Source organism: Rhinoderma darwinii, chromosome 11 (genome assembly GCF_050947455.1).
Source record: "Rhinoderma darwinii isolate aRhiDar2 chromosome 11, aRhiDar2.hap1, whole genome shotgun sequence".
Taxonomy (NCBI): Eukaryota; Metazoa; Chordata; class Amphibia; order Anura; family Rhinodermatidae; genus Rhinoderma; species Rhinoderma darwinii.
The window spans coordinates 83,748,295-83,767,681 of NC_134697.1; the positions used below are offsets into that span (position 1 = coordinate 83,748,295).

The 19,387-nt window shown below is 43.3% G+C and overlaps 1 protein-coding gene across 1 annotated transcript in view; it reads right to left on the minus strand.

Moving 5' to 3' along the window:
• Positions 1-5,996: 5,996 nt before the first annotated feature.
• The window catches only part of PRPF19 (pre-mRNA processing factor 19), a 45,565-nt gene continuing 32,174 nt past the window's right edge, over positions 5,997-19,387 (minus strand). Inside the window, exons 11-16 of the mRNA XM_075841877.1 lie at positions 15,431-15,586; positions 15,229-15,298; positions 15,051-15,136; positions 8,416-8,586; positions 7,999-8,104; positions 5,997-6,574 (exon numbers count right to left, since the gene is read on the minus strand). Coding sequence (XP_075697992.1) covers positions 6,477-6,574; positions 7,999-8,104; positions 8,416-8,586; positions 15,051-15,136; positions 15,229-15,298; positions 15,431-15,586 — 687 coding nt within the window. The 3' untranslated portion in view covers positions 5,997-6,476. The remainder of the gene's footprint in view (positions 6,575-7,998; positions 8,105-8,415; positions 8,587-15,050; positions 15,137-15,228; positions 15,299-15,430; positions 15,587-19,387) is intronic.

Sequence of the window (19,387 nt, forward strand, 5' to 3'; positions counted from 1 at the left end):
TTAAGATGGCTTCTGCTGCTCCAGACTTCACACTTGACAAAGTCACCTCTTGTGATTTCATCCACATGAGACGGAATATGCCCCATTGAGAGCCCATTTACACTATCCAATTGTCATCATTAATTGCTTATTTTTTAGATGGCCAGGGCGATAATTGTCCAGCGGTAATGAGCAGAATACCACCCACCTTACAGTAGCTGAATAATATTGCCATACACATACTGTTACTGAATGAGAAACACTATATGGATACTAATTTTACCACCATACTGCGACTGAATATAGATGCCAAGTGGACTGCAGTCACATGCTGCAAACTGGTAAAATTATTTCAATACTGATCGTGTGCAATCAGACAGAATAAATTCGTTAAATTTAGTGACTTACAGGAGATGTCTTCTCTGATAGGAGTCAGTCGTTCACTTTTCCTTTATTTTCTATCCATCTGCTTCGAAGACGTCAAGGAGTAGTGGACTGGTTCACACGTAAATACTGTGGCTTCTCCGCAACAGATATTGTTGCGGAAAATCCGCAGCATAACGCAGTAGCAGCAAAACGGATGAGATTTGAACAAATATTTACACAGCACGTGGATGAGAAGTGGAAAAACCTCAGAAATTGACCAGCGGTGCATTACTTTAATCTTCAATGTGTCAATTGTATTTGCATAATCGCCACTGTTTTTGTTGTGGGTTTTACCCCCCATAGAACACAATAGGGAAAACCCAAAACAAAAAAAGCTGTGATTACGCAAATACAATTGACATATTGCAGATTTAAAAACCGCACCGCTGGTCAATTTCTTAACAAATAGCAGACGTTGCGATTTTTGCCGTGGAAAAACTGATCCCGCCGCAAAAATAGCAACTCAAAAATAAAATAAAAATCTTACACTTACCCAGAATTCTGTGCTTCGTCCAGGCTGGCCTCTTGGGATGAGAGGACAGTGGTGAGATGACACGTCAGCCCAGGGCTGCAGAACATCGGCACCATGGTAAGTATATCCAATTTTAATTTTTTTCATTGCAGGATTTCCGCAGCAGATTTTCCAGGTGAAAAACTGCACCACAATTTGGTGCGGTTTTTCGGCTGGAATTCCATGTGGGTACTTTTGCAGAGCGTATTTGCCCTGTGTGAACTTACCCTTCCAGCTATGACTGGTCTCCGCCAGGTTTGCCACACAGACGTCTTTGGCGCCATGCTTTTTCAACAAATCCCTAACACATATAGAAACACAAATTCCTCATTCTACATCTCCCTTAGAGACCCCTTCCGGCATAGGCACATAACCATACATCCATTTCAGCAGTGTGTTCCCACAGTCATGTCCAGGCAATAATATCTGTCACACACGGCAGGGCTCAGAATGGCAATTGCCATATTTGGCCTGCAGATTTTGCTTGATTGGTTTTTGATTGCCATGTCGCATTTCCAAAGCCCCTGAGGTACCAGTACAGTCAAAACCCCCAAGAATTGAGCCCCATTTTGGAAACTGCACCCTCAAGTAATTTTTCATGGCGTGTAGTGAACATTTTGACCCCACAGCTATTTGTTGTTTTTATTATTAGAAATTAATGCGCAGTGGATGGTGCACAGAGAAAATTTGTAATTGGTCCACAGATGCCATTTTAGTGCACAATATGGGGCGTTCAGCAAGTTTTACCCAAATATGGTAATTGTGTTCCAGTAGGGGGATAAGATTGGGCACAGATTGCACTTTTGGTATCGCCATAAGATTTTTTTTTTTTTTTTGTAATACCTTATTCATTGCGGATCAAGCTGTAGTTTTGCAGGTACCCCAAAATTGTACCAAATGAACTTGATCACTTTTTTTCCCATTTTTTGGGAGACAAGGCGATGGTTTTATAGTTTGAGTTGTTACGAATTCGGCAACACCAAATATGTACACATTTAATGGTTTTTATTTTTTCACCTATAATAAAAAGGCTTATGATTAAAAAAAAGTGTTTTTTTTAACATGACTTATTTTTGTACATTTTTATTAGTCCTAAGGTACTTTAAGGTCTGCACCTTTGTTCCCTTGTGCAGTGTATGAGAGCGGTCTGTGTTACACTGACACCAAGCCGGTCCCGAAATAAAAGTTGTGCCAAGCATGCAGCCGCCAAGACAACTTGAGGCCATAGTCGTTCCAAATGTTGCCTCAAGAAAGCACCAAGTTCATATGTTACATATTTATTGCGGAATCCGCACCAAAATTTTGCAACAAAGTACAGTACAATGTAAACTAATAGGTTTTTAACAAACCCAATTCACTTACAGAAAAAAAAAATTAAAAAATCTGCAGCGGACTCTAGACGTGCCGCAGTATGCCCCATCTGTTGCGGAAATGCCAAGGATTTTCCACAGCCTGTATCCGCAACAAAATCCACTAGCGACACATGCGAATATGTAAACCGGCTCATCAGCCTAATATTTATGCGGAGTGAGGACATGGTCTAAATTCTATGTCCTTCGTGATCTTTCAGGGGTTTTTTTAAATAAATTTGCACGGGTTCATAGAAAAGGATGCCCTGGAGTTAGAAAGGGTACAAAAGAAGAGCAACAAAACGGATGAGGCCTTGGGAATATTAGTTATGAGGAAATAATTACACTTATTCCTAAAGGGACATCTAATGGGGGAATAGGATAAATTTGTGCAAGTATATAAGATACTCATACAAGGAAAAAATAATAATCAAAAAGTACAAAGCGGTTTTATGTAAAACACCCTCAAAACACAGAGCACTCCATCCATCCAGAGACAAAAAACGTTTAATCTACAGCAGAAATAAGGCTATGGAGTAATCTAACACAGGAGCAGGTTTTAGCAGAAATAGTGGATTGTATTAAAGGGTAAATAAAGTTCAAACTCCTGACATGTCATAGTGACATGTTAGACCCCAGCGATCAAAACTTCTGAGCACTGAGATCCCCACCGATCACTAAAACGAAGCAGAAGTGTTTGTGAGTGCTAAGCCGCTTGCTTTCTGTTCAACTCCTTGGCTTTCCGAGAAAAGCCGATCAGAAACCAAGCGGCTCAGCGCTCACACGAGCACTTCTGCTGCTTCGTTTTTTTTTGATCGATGGGGGTGTCAGTTCTCAGCCCCCCAGCGATCAAAACTTCGATACTGTTTCGATACCGTGCACCCTCAAACGGTTCAATACAGTTATTTAATGTATTTCGATACTAAGCTGTGCGGCCGTACAGCCAAGTATAGTGATACATGAATCTTGTTAGAGCGGGGCTGCGGCTGTGTGCTACAGCCATCGCTCCAGGGTCCTGACAAGTGTGCGGGCGGTCAGCATGATGTGATGCCACCACTGTTGCACTAATGATTGCCGGCACTCAAGTGCAGCGCCAGCCGCATCACCTCATGCTAGCTGCACCCGCACTTATCGTCAGGAACGGGGCAATGGCTGTATTACACAGCCGCAGCCCCGCTCGAACAGTGGAGATCAGGGAAGCCTCATTTCCGCCGCTATTCCCCCTGAATGCTGTGATCGCAGCTGACTTCGGCATTCAGGGGAAAATTAAAAAGTGGATGCCCTTTGGATGTGTGTCAGGGAATTCCTGTGACGCAATCAAGGGACATCCCATATCTGGGCAGACAGCCCAGGGTCCCCTGAAGGACCATATTTCTTGTTAGGGCATACTGAGGTATGCCCCAACAACAGCCTGTGTACTATCAGTACACAGGCTAATGTACTGGCTTATATCTACATGCCAGTACATTAAAGTTTAAAAATAAAAATGTTAAGAAATAAAGCAATGTTAAATTAAGAAAATAAATACCTAAAAAATAGTCGCGACCATAAAAACACATTTATAGCGTCATTCATGTTTACGCGGTTATAAAATAAAAACTTTTTTCACTTAGGCCTGATTTACACGAGCGTGTGCGTTTTGCGCGCAAAAAAAACGCTGCGTTTTGCGCGCGCAAAAGGCATTTGACAGCTCCGTGTGTCATCCGTGTATGATGCGCGGCTGCGTGATTTTCGCGCAGCCGCCATCATAGAGATGAGGCTAGTCGACGCCCGTCACTGTCCAAGGTGCTGAAAGAGCTAACTGATCGGCAGTAACTCTTTCAGCACCCTCGACAGTGAATGCCGATCACAATATCCACCAACCTGTGAATCAAAAAAGACGTTCAAACTTACCATGAACTGCCTGCTTCCTCCAGTCCGGTCTCCCGGCCGTTGCCTTGGTGACGCGTCCCTCTCTTGTCATCCGGCCCCACCTCCCAGGATGACGCGGCAGGCCATGAGACCGCTGCAGCCTGTGATTGGCTGCAGCCTGTGCTTGGCCTGTGATTGGCTGCAGCTGTCACTTGCCCTGAATTGTCATCCCGGGAGGTCGGACTGGAGGAAGGAGCCGGGACTTATCGGTAAGTCCGAACTTCTGTTTTTTTTTACACGTATATGTATATTGTGATCGAAAGTCACTGTCCATGGTGCAGAAACAGTTTAAGTCTTTCAGCACCGTGGGCAGTGGCTGTCTCCTGACGTCGCGTACCCGAACATTTTTTGCCGGGTTCGGTCAAAACGAGTTCGGCCGAACCCGGTGAAGTTCGGTGCGCTCATCTCTAATTTGACACTCCGTTTGGATGTTTGTAAACAGAAAAGCACGTGGTGCTTTTCTGTTTACATTCATCCTTTTGACAGCTCTTGCGTGATTTTCGCGCATGCAACGCAGTAGCGTCCGTGTGGCATGCGTTGTTTTCACGCACCCATTGACTTCAATGGGTGCGTGTTGCGTGAAAAACGCACGATTATAGAACATGTCGTGAGTTTTACGCAACGCACTCGCGCTGCGCAAAATTCACGCATCGTCTAAACTGCCCCATAGAGTAATATAGGTGCGTACGACACGCGTGAAAAGCACGCGCGTATATTACGCTCGTGTAAATGAGGCCTTAATGTGAGGTGCGATGAATTTTGAACCTTCATGTGCCTCACATTAATAGTAATGAACCCCATCATGTACCTCACACATTAACCCAATGTTGTTCATTATGTCTGGGGAACATGAGGGGGTTAATTACTATTAATGTGAGGTTCAAAATTCATCAGAAAAAGGAAGAACTTTTTTTTAAAATATTATTGTTGGCAAAAGTATCGTTTTGGTATCGAGTATCGCAATACTACAAAGTATCGGTATCGAACTCCAAATTCTGGTATCGTGACATCCCTACTTCTGACAGGTCACTATGACATGTCAGAAGTTTGTTGAACGTTTAGTTACCCTTTAAGAAAGGTTTAGATGATTTTTCTACAACATCAATGCTTATGTACATGTAAAGAATCCTTGAATCACTGTTGATCCAGTGGGATTGCAAGATGGGCAGTTTGGCTCATCCCTTGTGTGGAACTTCACATGATCGTCCTACGGCCGGCTAAACTTGGACACGTCTTATTTCAACCATATGCATAAAGTCTGTAGATTGATTAGTAGCTCTATCAATTTTAGAAAAAGGCTGAAACGAAATGTGCAAAAAGTTAGTGGTTTTTTTTTGTTTTTTTATTGCGGCCCCCGTGTGTAAAGTACACCTGGTATAAGGTATGGCAGGTTTGTCGCCATACTATTCTCGCCGCCATTATGTCACATGACCGGCCGATTCCTACATAGTCTGCGGTGTGGGCCGGAAGTCTCTTGCTCTGTGCATTCCTATGAGACACACATGGAGCGTTTCATAGGAATGCGTAGTGAAAGACTTCCGGTCCACACTGCAGATGTTTTAGGAATCCGCTTGGTCACGTGACAATTGCGACGGATTTCGACAAAGCACCCGGTAAGAGGATGACCGGGTGTACTTTACAATCGGGGGCCGCAATAAAAAAAAAACGAAAAACCATCACTTGTATTTCTCTAAGGTCGGAGTACACAGTATACCTGGATAACGACTGCTTAATCACATTGGATACTGAAGGAAAACCTCTATAATGTGTATAATAAGGCGGCCCACAGAGGGTGTTATCTGGGTAATACAGAAACCAAATGGCAGTGACTTTTACTTTTTATTACTAAATTAATAAAACATTACCAAATGCAGGGAAAGAAAAAAGAAAAGAAAGGATCAAAAACGGTGCTTTTCATGAACGCACATTGACAAAACAGCGATCTTTAGATCCAATCATGACAAGGGAATTCCGAAATGGTAGAAGAAAAAAAAATAAAATAAAAATCTTGGGCAAATAGAAGAATAAAATATATAACAAATATTCCTGGGAGTCAAGATTAAAGGGACAGGAGACACGACTGCTAGAAATACTGGCAGAAGCCACATACGACTGCACGAGAGCCGGTCGCTCCGGTAACATCTTCGTCTTCATGAAGCTTCTGCAGAAGAGAAGTCACTCCGATAGTTCATTTATCAACCACACAGCTGGTACAAACAGATCACAATTCAGAAGCATGTTACGCGAGGGATGTCAAGGGTGCGGATTCAACAGCATTAGCAGATGTCCACCCCGCCGCATCAAAGACTGTAGAACCGCAGACTCCGGTCCATCCCTGTAGATGCCAGAAACTTGGCATTTTGACCAAATGCCAGACCTGTTGTGAGCGCACTGTGATCTGTATAGGGGAGAAAAAGGTGAAAATAAGTGTACGATGACCTTCACATCACTCCTTGCTGCACCCGGTCAACATTACAACTGCGAAAAGAAAAGCGGTTGCCACGTGGTATTGAAATGCATGAAATACGGTCCGTTTTTTTGCGGACGCAAAACTAACACGCTGGTCTGAACCAGGCCTAAGTCAGGGTCTGAACCGGCTCCATATGCTACAGGTGTCAGTCATATATTACAGCTGACACACCGTCCTAACTGCCGAGATAACAGATTATTACGAGACCAGCTGTTTAACCACTTAGATGCTGTGGTCAATAGCAACTGTGGTATCTAAGTTGTTGAAAGAGGGGGCTGCCTCCTCAGACGTCCCATCGATTCCCCCTCCGACGCGATTGTGGTATACCGAAGGTTGTAATGGCAGCCCAGGGGCCCTAATGAATGCCCCCCAGGTCTGTGGCAGGGTTTAATAGGGGCCGGTAAAAATAACGATAGACTGCAACACATTAGTATCGCAGTATATCGTGCAAGAGATCGAACGATCACTAGTTAAATCCTCTAGGACGACAGATTTTATTTCTTTAATTAGCTAAATATAATTTTCCAATATTATATCTATATTAAAAGATCAGAATGAAGCTCTAAGTTTTAACCTTTTAATGACAGGCCATTTTTATTTTGCCCTTTTCACCTTCCAAGAGCCATAACTTTTTGATTTTTACATTGACAGTCTTAGGAAGGCTTTTTTGTATTTTTTGCGGGACGAGTTGCAGTTTTTAATGGCACCAGTTAATGCACCATATAATGTACTGGGAAATTTTGGAAAAAAAATTAAAAAAAATAATTTTGTAAGGCGAAATGAAAAAAATAAAATAAATAACTACTACAATTCTGACCTTGTTCTTTGGCTTAGTTTTTACAGCGGTCATCTGGCAGTAAAAATTACGTGTTAACTTTATTCTGTGGATCAAAACGATATAAATTTGGCATCATCGTGATTTTTTTATTTTACTACTTTATTATTAATAATCCCTGAAGGACAAGGCCTGATCTGGCCATTAGCACAGGAAGGGGGTGGTTGGGTTTGGCGTATAGAAAAAACCCAGCAATTTTGCCATTGCTTTATTTTCCTTGAGGGGCGTGGGAAAAAATGCGTATCAGCCGTGGTTAGTTTTGTATTTGTTTTTACGTTCACTGCGGTTTAATTTAGGTTTTAAAATTATTATACAGGTCACGATTGTGGCAATGTGTACATTTTTTATGAAAAAAGTTTTTGTTTTTTTTTGTCTTTTTAACTATGAAAGCTACAGCAGGCCCGTCAGTTTGCCTTAACTAACGTATTCTATGAAGTATATGTAAATCATTCTGCAGGATGGAGTTGTGTCATGAAGACAATCCCTTTCCATATGCTGCAACCTCCATGAAACCAACCTGTGAAGTGCAAAACTTCAGCCCATTGCTTGCAGATATAAACTTGGATGTCGGTGCCTCCAACGGCGAGATATGTACCACTCTGATCAAACACCAATGATCGCACCTGTTTGCAAAAGACAATGGAAAAACTTAAAAGAAACCCTACATCACACCGTCAAATGTAACAGTCATTTAAAGTAAAAAAAAAAATTTATACTACCAAAATTTGTATTATAAAAATTGTGAGACCAAGCGAATGCTTACATAAATGGAACGAACTTTTCCCAATATTACCTAACAAACTAGTCTTACAGCAAAGTAAGTGTGCATGGACTTAAACAGAAGCATTCGTTTTGGATATATAATTTTTTTTTTAATCTATAAATCTATAGATCTATATATAGATTATACAAGAATTGATGTAAGATTTCATACCTGGTATCCCTCTTCTAGTTGCAGTGTCTTGAAGTTCTTTAATTTCCGCAAATCCCACAGTTTCACGCTGGAATCGTCAGCAGCAGTTGCCAAGTAATAACCATTTTCGGAAAACGCCACACACGATACAGGGCCAGAATGTCCCGGAAAATTAGCCACATTTGATCGCTCCTAATAAAGATCAGAAAGTTAGCCATTTTATGTTTTTTCTTCAGGCAATATCATAGTAGGATACAAAATTTAGAACGCTACATCGTAGACCAGGCCTAAAAAAAGGGGGTATTTTTGAGTACTCACAGTAAAATCCTTTACTTGTCCAGTCCACTAGGGGGTATGACACTAAAAATAGTGTTGGCCCCTCCCACAGTATATACCCCTCCTACAGGCATTGAGTCAATTCAGTCTGCACAGAAGCAGGAGGGGGAAGCAGAACACTAGGTGATAAGGAAAACCGTATCCATACCAAATTAGAAACAATGCTCAAAGGACATTGCAAACTGGTAAAGCCAAGGCTGGAAGCGGTGTCCCCAATGGACTGGACAAGAAAAGTCTTTTATGTCAAGTATTCAAGAAAAAGCCCATGGGTGGGAACAGAAGAATAAAAGGACGTGATTATCTACTCCACGGATGCTTGCAAGACCTTGCAGCCAAGTAAAGGATCCACCGAAGCGAAAAGTACGCACCCTGTAGAATTTGGTAAACATGTGTAAAGACGACCAGCTAGCCGTTTTGTCACACCTGAAGAGCAGTAGCCTGATGGCACACAGCCCAGGAATGTGCGTAATCCGGAATGGGGGCTCCCTCCTCTCGACCCAGTAAACAGAATCCATATAGCTATAGTAGCTGCCAAACCCTTCCTGGGACCCATCTGGACCACAAACAAGGAGTCGGATCTACGTCAAAAGTAAGCGTGTGAGAAGTAGACCCGCAAGGCACTGACAAAATCCAGATTTGGAAGGATGCATCAGTGCTGGGCAGAAGAACAGCAAAATGATATACTCAGTAAGGTCAGAGGAGACCACCTTGGGAGAAAAGATGAGCACAGTACACAGCAGTGCCTAATCTGGGTGGAGAGGTAAATACAGAGGCCGACAGGATAGGGCTCAAACACTCTGGATAGAAATCACTGCCACGAGAAGCACCACCTTCCATGTAAGAAGACATAAGGAGATCTCTTGAAAATGCACCAGCAGAGCCAACTGCAGCACCAAGAAAATCAAGGTCAGAGGTCTGTTGAAGAGTATGGACCACGCGGACACTTGCCGTCTAAGAGCGGAGGGCAAAACCATGATCTAACCCCTGCTCGAAGAACAAAATCCTGGACAGGGAAGAAAAAAAAACCAGAGCAAGGTGTCAGTCGTTACACCAGCCCACATAGGTCTTTAAATTGTGGACGTAAATTTGTATTGATGAAAACAATTTAGCTATCAACATGGTGCGAATCACCTGCTCAGACAATCCATACTCTTCATCTGACGTTTGAACTTCTTGCAGTGCGTTGTTCACGCTGTTTCCCCCTACCGGCCCTCACAGTGGCGTCAACAGCAACACCGTTTAACAAAACAAAATGTAAATTTGGGTGGTAGAAAGCTCCCCGAGAGAGCAGATCATGTCGGAGAGCCAATGGCCAGGGAACATCGGCCAGCAGAGCCACCATGTCAGTGCACTAAAAACAGAATAGCTAGACCAGAGCTACAAGCATGGCCAGAACCCCCTCAGCCTTGAACCTCCTGAGGAGCTTGGGAAAGAGAGGAAGAGGGCTAAAGATAAAATTAGGTTGAACTGGTCCCGCAGAGACAGCAGAGCAGTGGATCTGGATCGCAAGATATGAATTGGTGAACCTTTCAGTTAAACCTGGATGTCATCGCCCATGTCTGGCATACCCCACCTGGAGAACATCTGGTCTAACAACTCATGATGACGGGTCACCCCGTTAATGACTGAGGAAATCTGCAACCCAATTGTCTTTACCCAGGATGTGCACTGCCGAGAGAGCAGGGACGGGCACTTCTGACCATTCCAGAATCTTTGCGGCCTCCGCCATTACTTCTGAACTCTGCGTCCCTCCTTGGTGATCGTGATAGGGCACTGCCGTGACATCGTACACCTGGACTCAGATCGGGCAGCTGGACAGGAGAGTTGGCGAATGACAAACAAAGTAATATGGCCCTCAATTCCAAAATGTTGATGGGAAGACAGGATTTCCTGGTGGGACCACAGGCCTTGCACCATAGGGTTCCAAAAGGCTCCTCACCAACCTTAGAGACTCCACTGGTAGGTCCACTTCACGGATGCAAGAGGGAGAAAGGGGTGGATAGCTGGGAAGAAAAGCCACCAACTGAGGAACCATTGGGTCAGGTGAAGTTGGATTTGGCAGTCCAGGGAATCAGAGCAGTTTCACCAGCACAGTATCACCATTTAAAACAGACTCATATGAAGCTGGTCAAATGGAATTGACTCAATGGAAGCCGCCATGGTACCCAGAATCCTTAGGCAGAAGTAGACACAAGTGGGGTCCCCTATCTGCAGAGTGCATACTCACTTTTGGAGGGTGGACATCTTCTCTGGAGGAAGCAATACCAGAGCTGGGTGGGTGCAAAATACCATTCCAAGGAAGGCATCTTTCGACAAGGAGTTATACAGGTTGAGTGGTTGATAATCCATCTGAATCGGGCCAGGGTATACAGAATAATTTGCAGATTGGCTAGGTTTTCCTCCATGGAAGGCGGATTTGATCAAGAGGTCGTCCAGGTATGGCATCACAGAAACCCCCCGGAGCGAACAAGTGCCATTACCAATGCAGAACTTGTTGGGAATGTCAGGTTTGTGAACACCTTGGTAACCAGGACCACAATATAGTTGCATTTTACCTACAAAAAATACAAAATGTAAGGCAGCCATCTCCCATTGAAGTGAATGGGAGAAGGCTGTAATACTGTGAACCGCCGCTACAAGTGTTTCGGCCATTCACAGCGTGAGCAGTAAGGGAAATGAACGTGAAGCAGACCTTGTACAAGCGCTGCAGCCCCTTAAAAAACAACTGATGGGCAGGGGTGCCGGGTGTAAGACCCCGACTGATGGTCTGTCCTGAGGATAGGCCATTAAAGTCTTAGAGCTGAACAACCCCTTTAAGATCTATGGATTTAGAAAGCATAGTTTGTAAATGGATTGAAAATAGTCTCAAGACCAAATCCAGTGAGTTGCGGTCAATTCCTATTCTGAATGGTCCCGCTTAATAAGTGGTGTACCCAAAGGTTCAGTGCTGGGACAACTATTATTCAACTTCATTTTATAATGACATAGAAGATAGACACGGTACTATTAATCCTATTTTTGCAGATGACAAATCTATGTAGTACAGTACAGTCTATAGGAGGCATACAATTACAAGCCAACGGATACACAATGTTTGGGCATCCACTTAGTAAAGGAGGTTGAAAGTGGATAAATGTAAAGTTATGCATCTGGGCACTAATATTCTGCAGGCATCATATGTCCTAGGGGGAGTTAAATGGAGAGAGTCACTTGTTGAGAAGGATCTGGGTGTACTTGTAGATCAAACTAAATAACAGCAGAATGTCAATCGGCTGCTTCAAAGGCCAGCAAGATATTGTCGTGTATTAAAAGAGGCATGGACTCGCGGGACAGGGATGTAATATTACCACTTTACAAAGCATTAGTGAGGCCTCATCTAGAATATGCAGTTCAGTTCTGGGCTCCAGTTCATAGAAAGGAGGAACAATACAAAGAGAAACTAAGCTTAAGGGGTGCAGAGAATCTAAGTTATGAGGAAAGATTAAAAGAGTTCAGTCTAGAAAAGAGACCACTAATAGGGGGAAAATAATTTATGGGTATTTATTTTTTTTTTTTTAACATTACCCTGGATCAATAGGGGTAAAACAAAGTTCTATAATTTACCAATATCCACTCCCTTTCTCCTATCCCTTGGTTGCACTTGGACAGGTCTTTTTTTTAATCGTACTTTGTAACTATACCACAGATAGGATCTTGGCAACCAGGTGCCATAGACAGGCCAAATGGGAGTTCCACAAACTCATAATAGGGAGTACAGCAAAACGTAGGAAGCGCTGAAAGGATGGGCAAATGGGTATGTGCAGGTACACGTCCTTTATATCCACTAAAGAGAATATCCCCCTGATCCATAGAGGCGTTGACCGAGTGGAGGGATTCCATGCGGGAGTGACTGATCTTGACAAAGACATTTAAAAGATGGGGAGAAGTGATCCGTCCTTCTTGGGGACAAAGATTGGAGAAAAAAAAAAAAATCCTGATCACGAGGAAAAGGGATGATCACCGTTTAAAGAGTGAGTCTATTGCCTGAAAAGAGGTGTCTGCCCTGAGAGGTGGTGTAGATTGGACAGGTGGAAGGCTTGGAAGCTCGATCTTGTATACAGAGATTATTTCTTGCACCCAATCGTCTGAGGTGTGGAGAACCACACATCCTTTAAATGCAGAATCCTGCCCCCACCCGAAACTCAAGACCAATTCGGCCTGAAGGTGCAATTCCACTTACGCGACTCAGGCTTAGTGGCCTGAGGGTAGAGATGCCAAGAGGGATGTGCATGAAGGAGGGATTGTTCTTGGAGTTCTGGTGGGACGGTTTCCCGGATGCTTTTGGACCTAAGAATCTGTGAAAAATACTAAAATGAAGTCAACAAAAGAGTTGGAAACCTGCAAACAGAATAGCAATCCCCTCTTTGAAGGAGTGTCAGCGGACCAGCATTTAAGCCAGACAGTTCTGCGGATGGCAACAATAGAAGCCGAGGCGCGAGTTACATGCCAGCCCGCATCCAGGGAGGCTTCTCAAAATATACTTGGTGGCACAAAACAGCTGATGGTAAACAGTACACCAATCGTTTAGGTGGGTGCCCCAGAGAAAATACTGTGATGGATTAGGTGAACCCATTCAGTGGCGGCTCGGCTGAAGAATGCAGAAGCAAAAATTGGTCTCAAGAACATGTCAGTAGTGTCAAAATATGAGCTAAAGGGCTATATGGCTGTCGAAAGGGGTTGCCTAACGACACTGTCTGCTATTGGAATAGTAGGAGGGTCCACCGCTGGCGATTTAGCCTATCTGAAGGGGACATCCCATGGAAAAGCATACAGAATATCCAAACATGAAGTCTGGGCAAACTTCTTGCCAGGAGGTTTCTATTCCTTGGAGACTACCTCTGAGTGAGGGAAAGATCTTATGAGACAGTTTGGGACGACAGAAGGCGACAGTCCCAGTTGAGGCCAACTGTTCCATATAAGTGATTTGTAAGGTGCCTCGGACTGCTCCTCGTCCTGTTCCTAGTTGGAATCTGAAATTTCACCTTCATACAAAGAAGCAGACTGCTACCCTAGGGGGTTGACAAGATAGTAAAAACAGATGGTGGTCGAGAACGAGCAGATCTGACTTGTTTCAAGAGGCCTTCCACGTGAGGAAGATATGGATGGAGAGTCCAAAGAGGGTGGTAAGGAAGGCGGACCAAGACGCCCATCATGGACTAGGGGACATTAGTGAGGTCACTAATTGCCCGAAACAGGGAATGGGCCCGTTTATTAGGTGTGGGCAATGCTGTAGGCTGCTTAGATGGTGGAGCCATAGGTGTAGTTGCCACGGATGCTTGGTTTGGAGGCCAGCATGCATAGCACAGAGGAATAGGTTGTCCACATGAAAACTTTTGGCCACACGTGGAGAATGCATAGCGAGTTGCATAAGATACCTGTCGGGATGATTCTCCTCTGATGTCTGACACCGCAGTACAGGGGTCACGAGGCCCACTGTAAAAACACGGGAAACCTACTGCAATATGTCAACGGCTAATAACTCCCTGTCTAAGGTTCCTAGGTTTTGCTCAGTATATGGCTCCCGGCTGTAATTCCACTGGCTCAGTCTGGAGAAGGAGCCCGAGGGGAAAAGAGGGAAAACCAAAAGGGGCAGATCCTACCGGTTTGAACCAGCAGGGGTGTCTGCCTCCCACCAACATGAAGCCAAGACGGAATTACCTCAGTGCCTGTAGAAAAATATCCGGTAGGAGGGGCCAGTTTTTAATGTCACCACTCCTAGTGACAACAGTGCCCGCCAATGAGACGAAAGAGTCATCTTGCCTATGGCTGGTTCTAGTACTTCAGTGGGTGGTGAGGGGTTTCACTCAGTTTGAGGTGAGTAGAGGTATATGTAAGGTTAAATAAACTATTCTTAGGGTGGTTTCACGCCGCTTTTGTTTTCTTTACATATTTTGTTGTATTTTTTCAAAGCATTTTTTGAGTCAAGGTCAGAAGTGGATTCAAAAGGAATGGAAAACATAAGGAAGGACTCCTATTTCTGTTGGATCCACTTCTGGCTTGGTTAAAAAAAAAAAAATACCATCTATAAAGCGGTTTGCCCATCGCAGAAAGCGATGGCATGATGCTAGCAAGCGCTGAATTTTTGTGCACAGTTGGTGACCAGGAAAGCCGCTGTGCAGGGAAAAACTGAAGGGGCCGTAGCACTGACGCAGGACCCCAGCCCCTTAATTCTTAGAATACTTCTGGAACTGGAGTGTTCGCTGTAGAAGATCTTCATTCCACATGTAGTAGGGAGACTTCAACCACTCACCCAGATTACAGTGTCAATCTCAACAATTTACCTTCAAATCCCAGATCTTAATTTGAGAGTCCATGGTCCCTGTACCAAAAATGAGACCATCGGGATGGAATTGAGCACAAGTAAGAGCTGCAAAGGAAAATATCAAAGCTTAGCACAAATTAAAATGTACCAAATTATCAAATGGAATGGGGGGGGGGGGGGGGGGGGGATCATTTTACCACAGCCTGAAGTCTCATCTGTCACTTTAGTGAGAACACGTCCTGCGTGAATGTCAGAGAACGCCCAGTACTGAAAAACAAAAAATTTGATTAAAAAAACCAGTAAAAAAAAATAAAAAATGAAAAAGGATAAGCAGCGCAATGACGTAAAATCAATACCCTTTTTAAAAACAATCAAAACTTCGTTCCACTACATGGTTACCTGGTCATCTGAACAGCTCAGAAGGTAGTCTCCAGTAGCGTGCAGGCTTAGACCAGTCACCGCTCCTTCATGAGCTCTTAAAACTTGAACACAGGAGGCTTCCGGCACAGACCAGACGCGTATTGTAGAGTCAGGGGAGGCAGAAAACACCAACTCCTAGGAAAGAAAATGTTTATGCACATATAACATACATAGGAAAAAACTAAACCATTAAAATGCATAATACATATACTGTACATACTTTTCAGTATTAAAAATAATTTTTTAAATTGGGCTTATTTAATAATCCACTGTTATATCAAGTCCAGAGTCAGCGCAGCGTCTAGCAGGACATTTCCCAGCACTTCATGCTTCCCTCTGCTGACAAGTTTATGGAGATGTGGATTTAATTTTCCAGCAGGACTTGGCACCTGCCCACACTGCCAAAAGTGCCAATACCTGGTGTAATAACCACAGTATCACTGTGCCTGATTTGCCAGCAAACTCACCTGACCTAAACCCCAGAGAGAATCTATAGGGTATTGTCAAGAGGAAGATGAGAGACACCAGACCCAACAATGCAGACGAGCTGAAGGTCACTATCAAAGCAACCTGGGCTTCCATAACACCTCAGCAGTGCCACAGGCTGATCACCTCCATGCCACGCCGCATTGATAACACCTCAGCAGTGCCACAGGCTGATCGCCTCCATGCCACGCTGCATTGATAACACCTCAGCAGTGCCACAGGCTGATCGCCTCCATGCCACGCCGCATTGATAACACCTCAGCAGTGCCACAGGCTGATCACCTCCATGCCACGCTGCATTGATAACACCTCAGCAGTGCCACAGGCTGATCACCTCCATGCCACGCTGCATTGATAACACCTCAGCAGTGCCACAGGCTGATCACCTCCATGCCACGCTGCATTGATAACACCTCAGCAGTGCCACAGGCTGATCGCCTCCATGCCACGCCGCATTGATTACCCCTCAGCAGTGCCACAGGCTGATCTCCATGCCACGCCACATTGATAACACCTCAGCAGTGCCACAGGCTGATCACCTCCATGTCACGCCGCATTGATGCAGTAATTCATGCAGAGTCGGAGCCCCGACCAAGTATTGAGGGCAGATACTGGACCTACTTTTCAGGACGACGAAATTTCGGTATTAAAAATCATTTTTAAATTGGGCTTATAGAATATTCTAATTTTCTGAGACACAAAATTTTGGGTTTTCATTAACTGTTCCCATAATCAACATTAAAAGAAAAAAATGCTGGAAATAGATCACTCAGCGTGTAATGAATCTATAGAATATATGAGAGACACTTTTTGAATTGAATTCCTGAAATAAATGAACTTTTTGATGATATTCTAATTCATTGAGAAGGACGGGTGTTACATAGTTACATAGTTAGTACGGCTGAAAAAAGACACATGTCCATCAAGTTCAACTAAGGGAAGGGAAAAGGGAAGGAAAAATTTCTACACATGGATATTGGAGCTAATATTTTTTTGTTCTAGGAAATTATCTATGCCTTTTTTGCAGCATCTACTGTCCCTGCTGCGACCAGCTCCTGCGGTAGGCTATTCCATAGATTCACAGTTCTCACGGTAAAGAAGACTTGTCGCCTCTGCAGACTGAACCTTTTTTTCTCCAGACGGAGGGAGTGCACCCTTGTTTTTTGAGGGGGTTTTACAAGGAACAGGATTTCACCATATTTCTTGTATCTGCCATTAATATATTTATATAAGTTAATCATGTCCCCCCTTAGTCGTCTTTTTTCAAGGCTAAATAGGTTTAATTCTTTCAATCTTTCCTCATAACTTAGATTCTCCATGCCCCTAATTAGCTTCGTTGCTCTTCTTTGTATTTTTTCCAACTCCAGGGCATCCTTTCTATGAACTGGAGCCCAGAACTGAACTGCATATTCTAGATGAGGCCTCACTAATGCTTTGTAAAGTGGTAATATTACATCCCTGTCCCGTGAGTCCATGCCTCTCTTAATACACGACAATATCCTGCTGGCCTTTGAAGCAGCTGATTGACACTGCATGCTGTTATTTAGTTTATGATTTACAAGTACACCCAGATCCTTCTCAACAAGTGAATCCGCCAGTGTAGCTCCCCCTAGGACATATGATGCTTGCAGGTTGTTGGTACCCAGATGCATAACTTTACATTTATCTACATTAAACTTCATCTGCCAAGTGGACGCCCAAACACTTAGTTTGTTTAAATCTGCCTGCAATTCATGAACATCTTCCATAGTCTGAACTATATTACATAGCTTGGTGTCATCTGCAAAAATAGAAATAGTGCTATTAATCCCATCCTCTATACCATTAATAAATAAGTTGAATAATAGTGGTCCCAGCACTGAACCCTGGGGTACACCACTTATAACTGGGGACCATTCAGAGTAGGAATCATTGACCACAACCCTCTGGATATGTTCCTTGAGCCAATTCTCAATCCAATTACAAACTATACTTTCTAATCCTATAGGCCTTAATTTACCCATTAGGCGTCTATGGGGGACAGTGTCAAATGCCTTTGCAAAGTCCAAAAACACTATATCCACAGCGGCCCCTCTGTCTAGGCTTCTGCTTACCTCTTCATAAAAACAGATCAGGTTAGTTTGACAACGTCTGTCCTTAGTAAAACCGTGCTGGCTGTCACTTATAATGCTATTTATTGTCACATAATCCTGTATATAGTCCCTCAAACATTTTCCCCATGATGGATGTTAAGCTTACTGGTCTATAATTACCCGGGGAAGACCTAGAGCCCTTTTTGAAAATCGGCACCACATTTGCGCTGCGCCAGTCCCTTGGCACTATACCAGTCACTAGAGATTCTCTGAATATTATGAAAAGGGGGACAGAAATAACTGAACTAAGCTCTATAAGAATTCTAGGGTGTAACCCATCTGGTCCCGGGGCCTTGTGCACATTTATTTTATTTTATTTAGTTTGGACCATATCTACATTCATCCAATTCAGTATATCAACTGATATATTAACAGCACTGACACCGGCTACATCAGCTGCTCTTTCTTCTGTTGTATATACAGAGCTAAAGAACCCATTTAGTAACTCTGCCTTCTCTTGATCCCCTGTGACCAACTCCCCATTACCATTATCTAGGGGTCCCACATGTTCAGACCTGGGCTTTTTTGCATTTATATGCTTGAAGAATTTTTTAGGATTTGTTTTACTATCTTTGGCCACCTGCCTTTCATTTTGTATTTTTGCTAATTTTATTACATTTTTACAGATTTTATTAAGCTCTTTATATTTTACAAAGGCTACAGCTGTACCCTCAGATTTGTATTTTTTAAATGCCCTTTTTTTGTCATGTATTGCCCCTTTCACAGAAGGTGTAAGCCATGTGGGGTTTAATTTGAGTCGTTTATACTTGTTACCTATAGGAATAAATTTTGCACTATAATAACTCAAAGTAGATGTGAAAATCTCCCATTTATCATTTGTTCCATTATTTGACATTAGTTCTTCCCAGTCTATATCCTGAATTGCCGCCCTCATCCTGGGGAAATTGGCTTTCTTAAAATTAAATGTTTTTGCCCTCCCAGCCTGTGTTTGTTTTTTACAGTATAGGTAAAATATAACTATATTATGATCACTGTTACCGAGGTTTTCACGAACATTGACATTCCCAACAAGATCTGCATTATTAGAAATGACCAGATCCAACAGAGCTTCACCTCTAGTCGGGTCTTCCACAAACTGGCCCATAAAATTTTCCTGCAACAGGTTGAGGAAATGTCTCCCCTTTGCAGTTGAAGCCGAACCATGACACCAATTAATATCCCGGAAATTAAAATCTCCCATTATCACTACAGTACCCGCCTGTGCAGCCCGCTCCATCTGTTTATATAGCTGAACTTCCATCTCCTCAGTTATATTGGGGGGTCTATAGATTACACCAAAAGTAATTTTTTCAGTGTT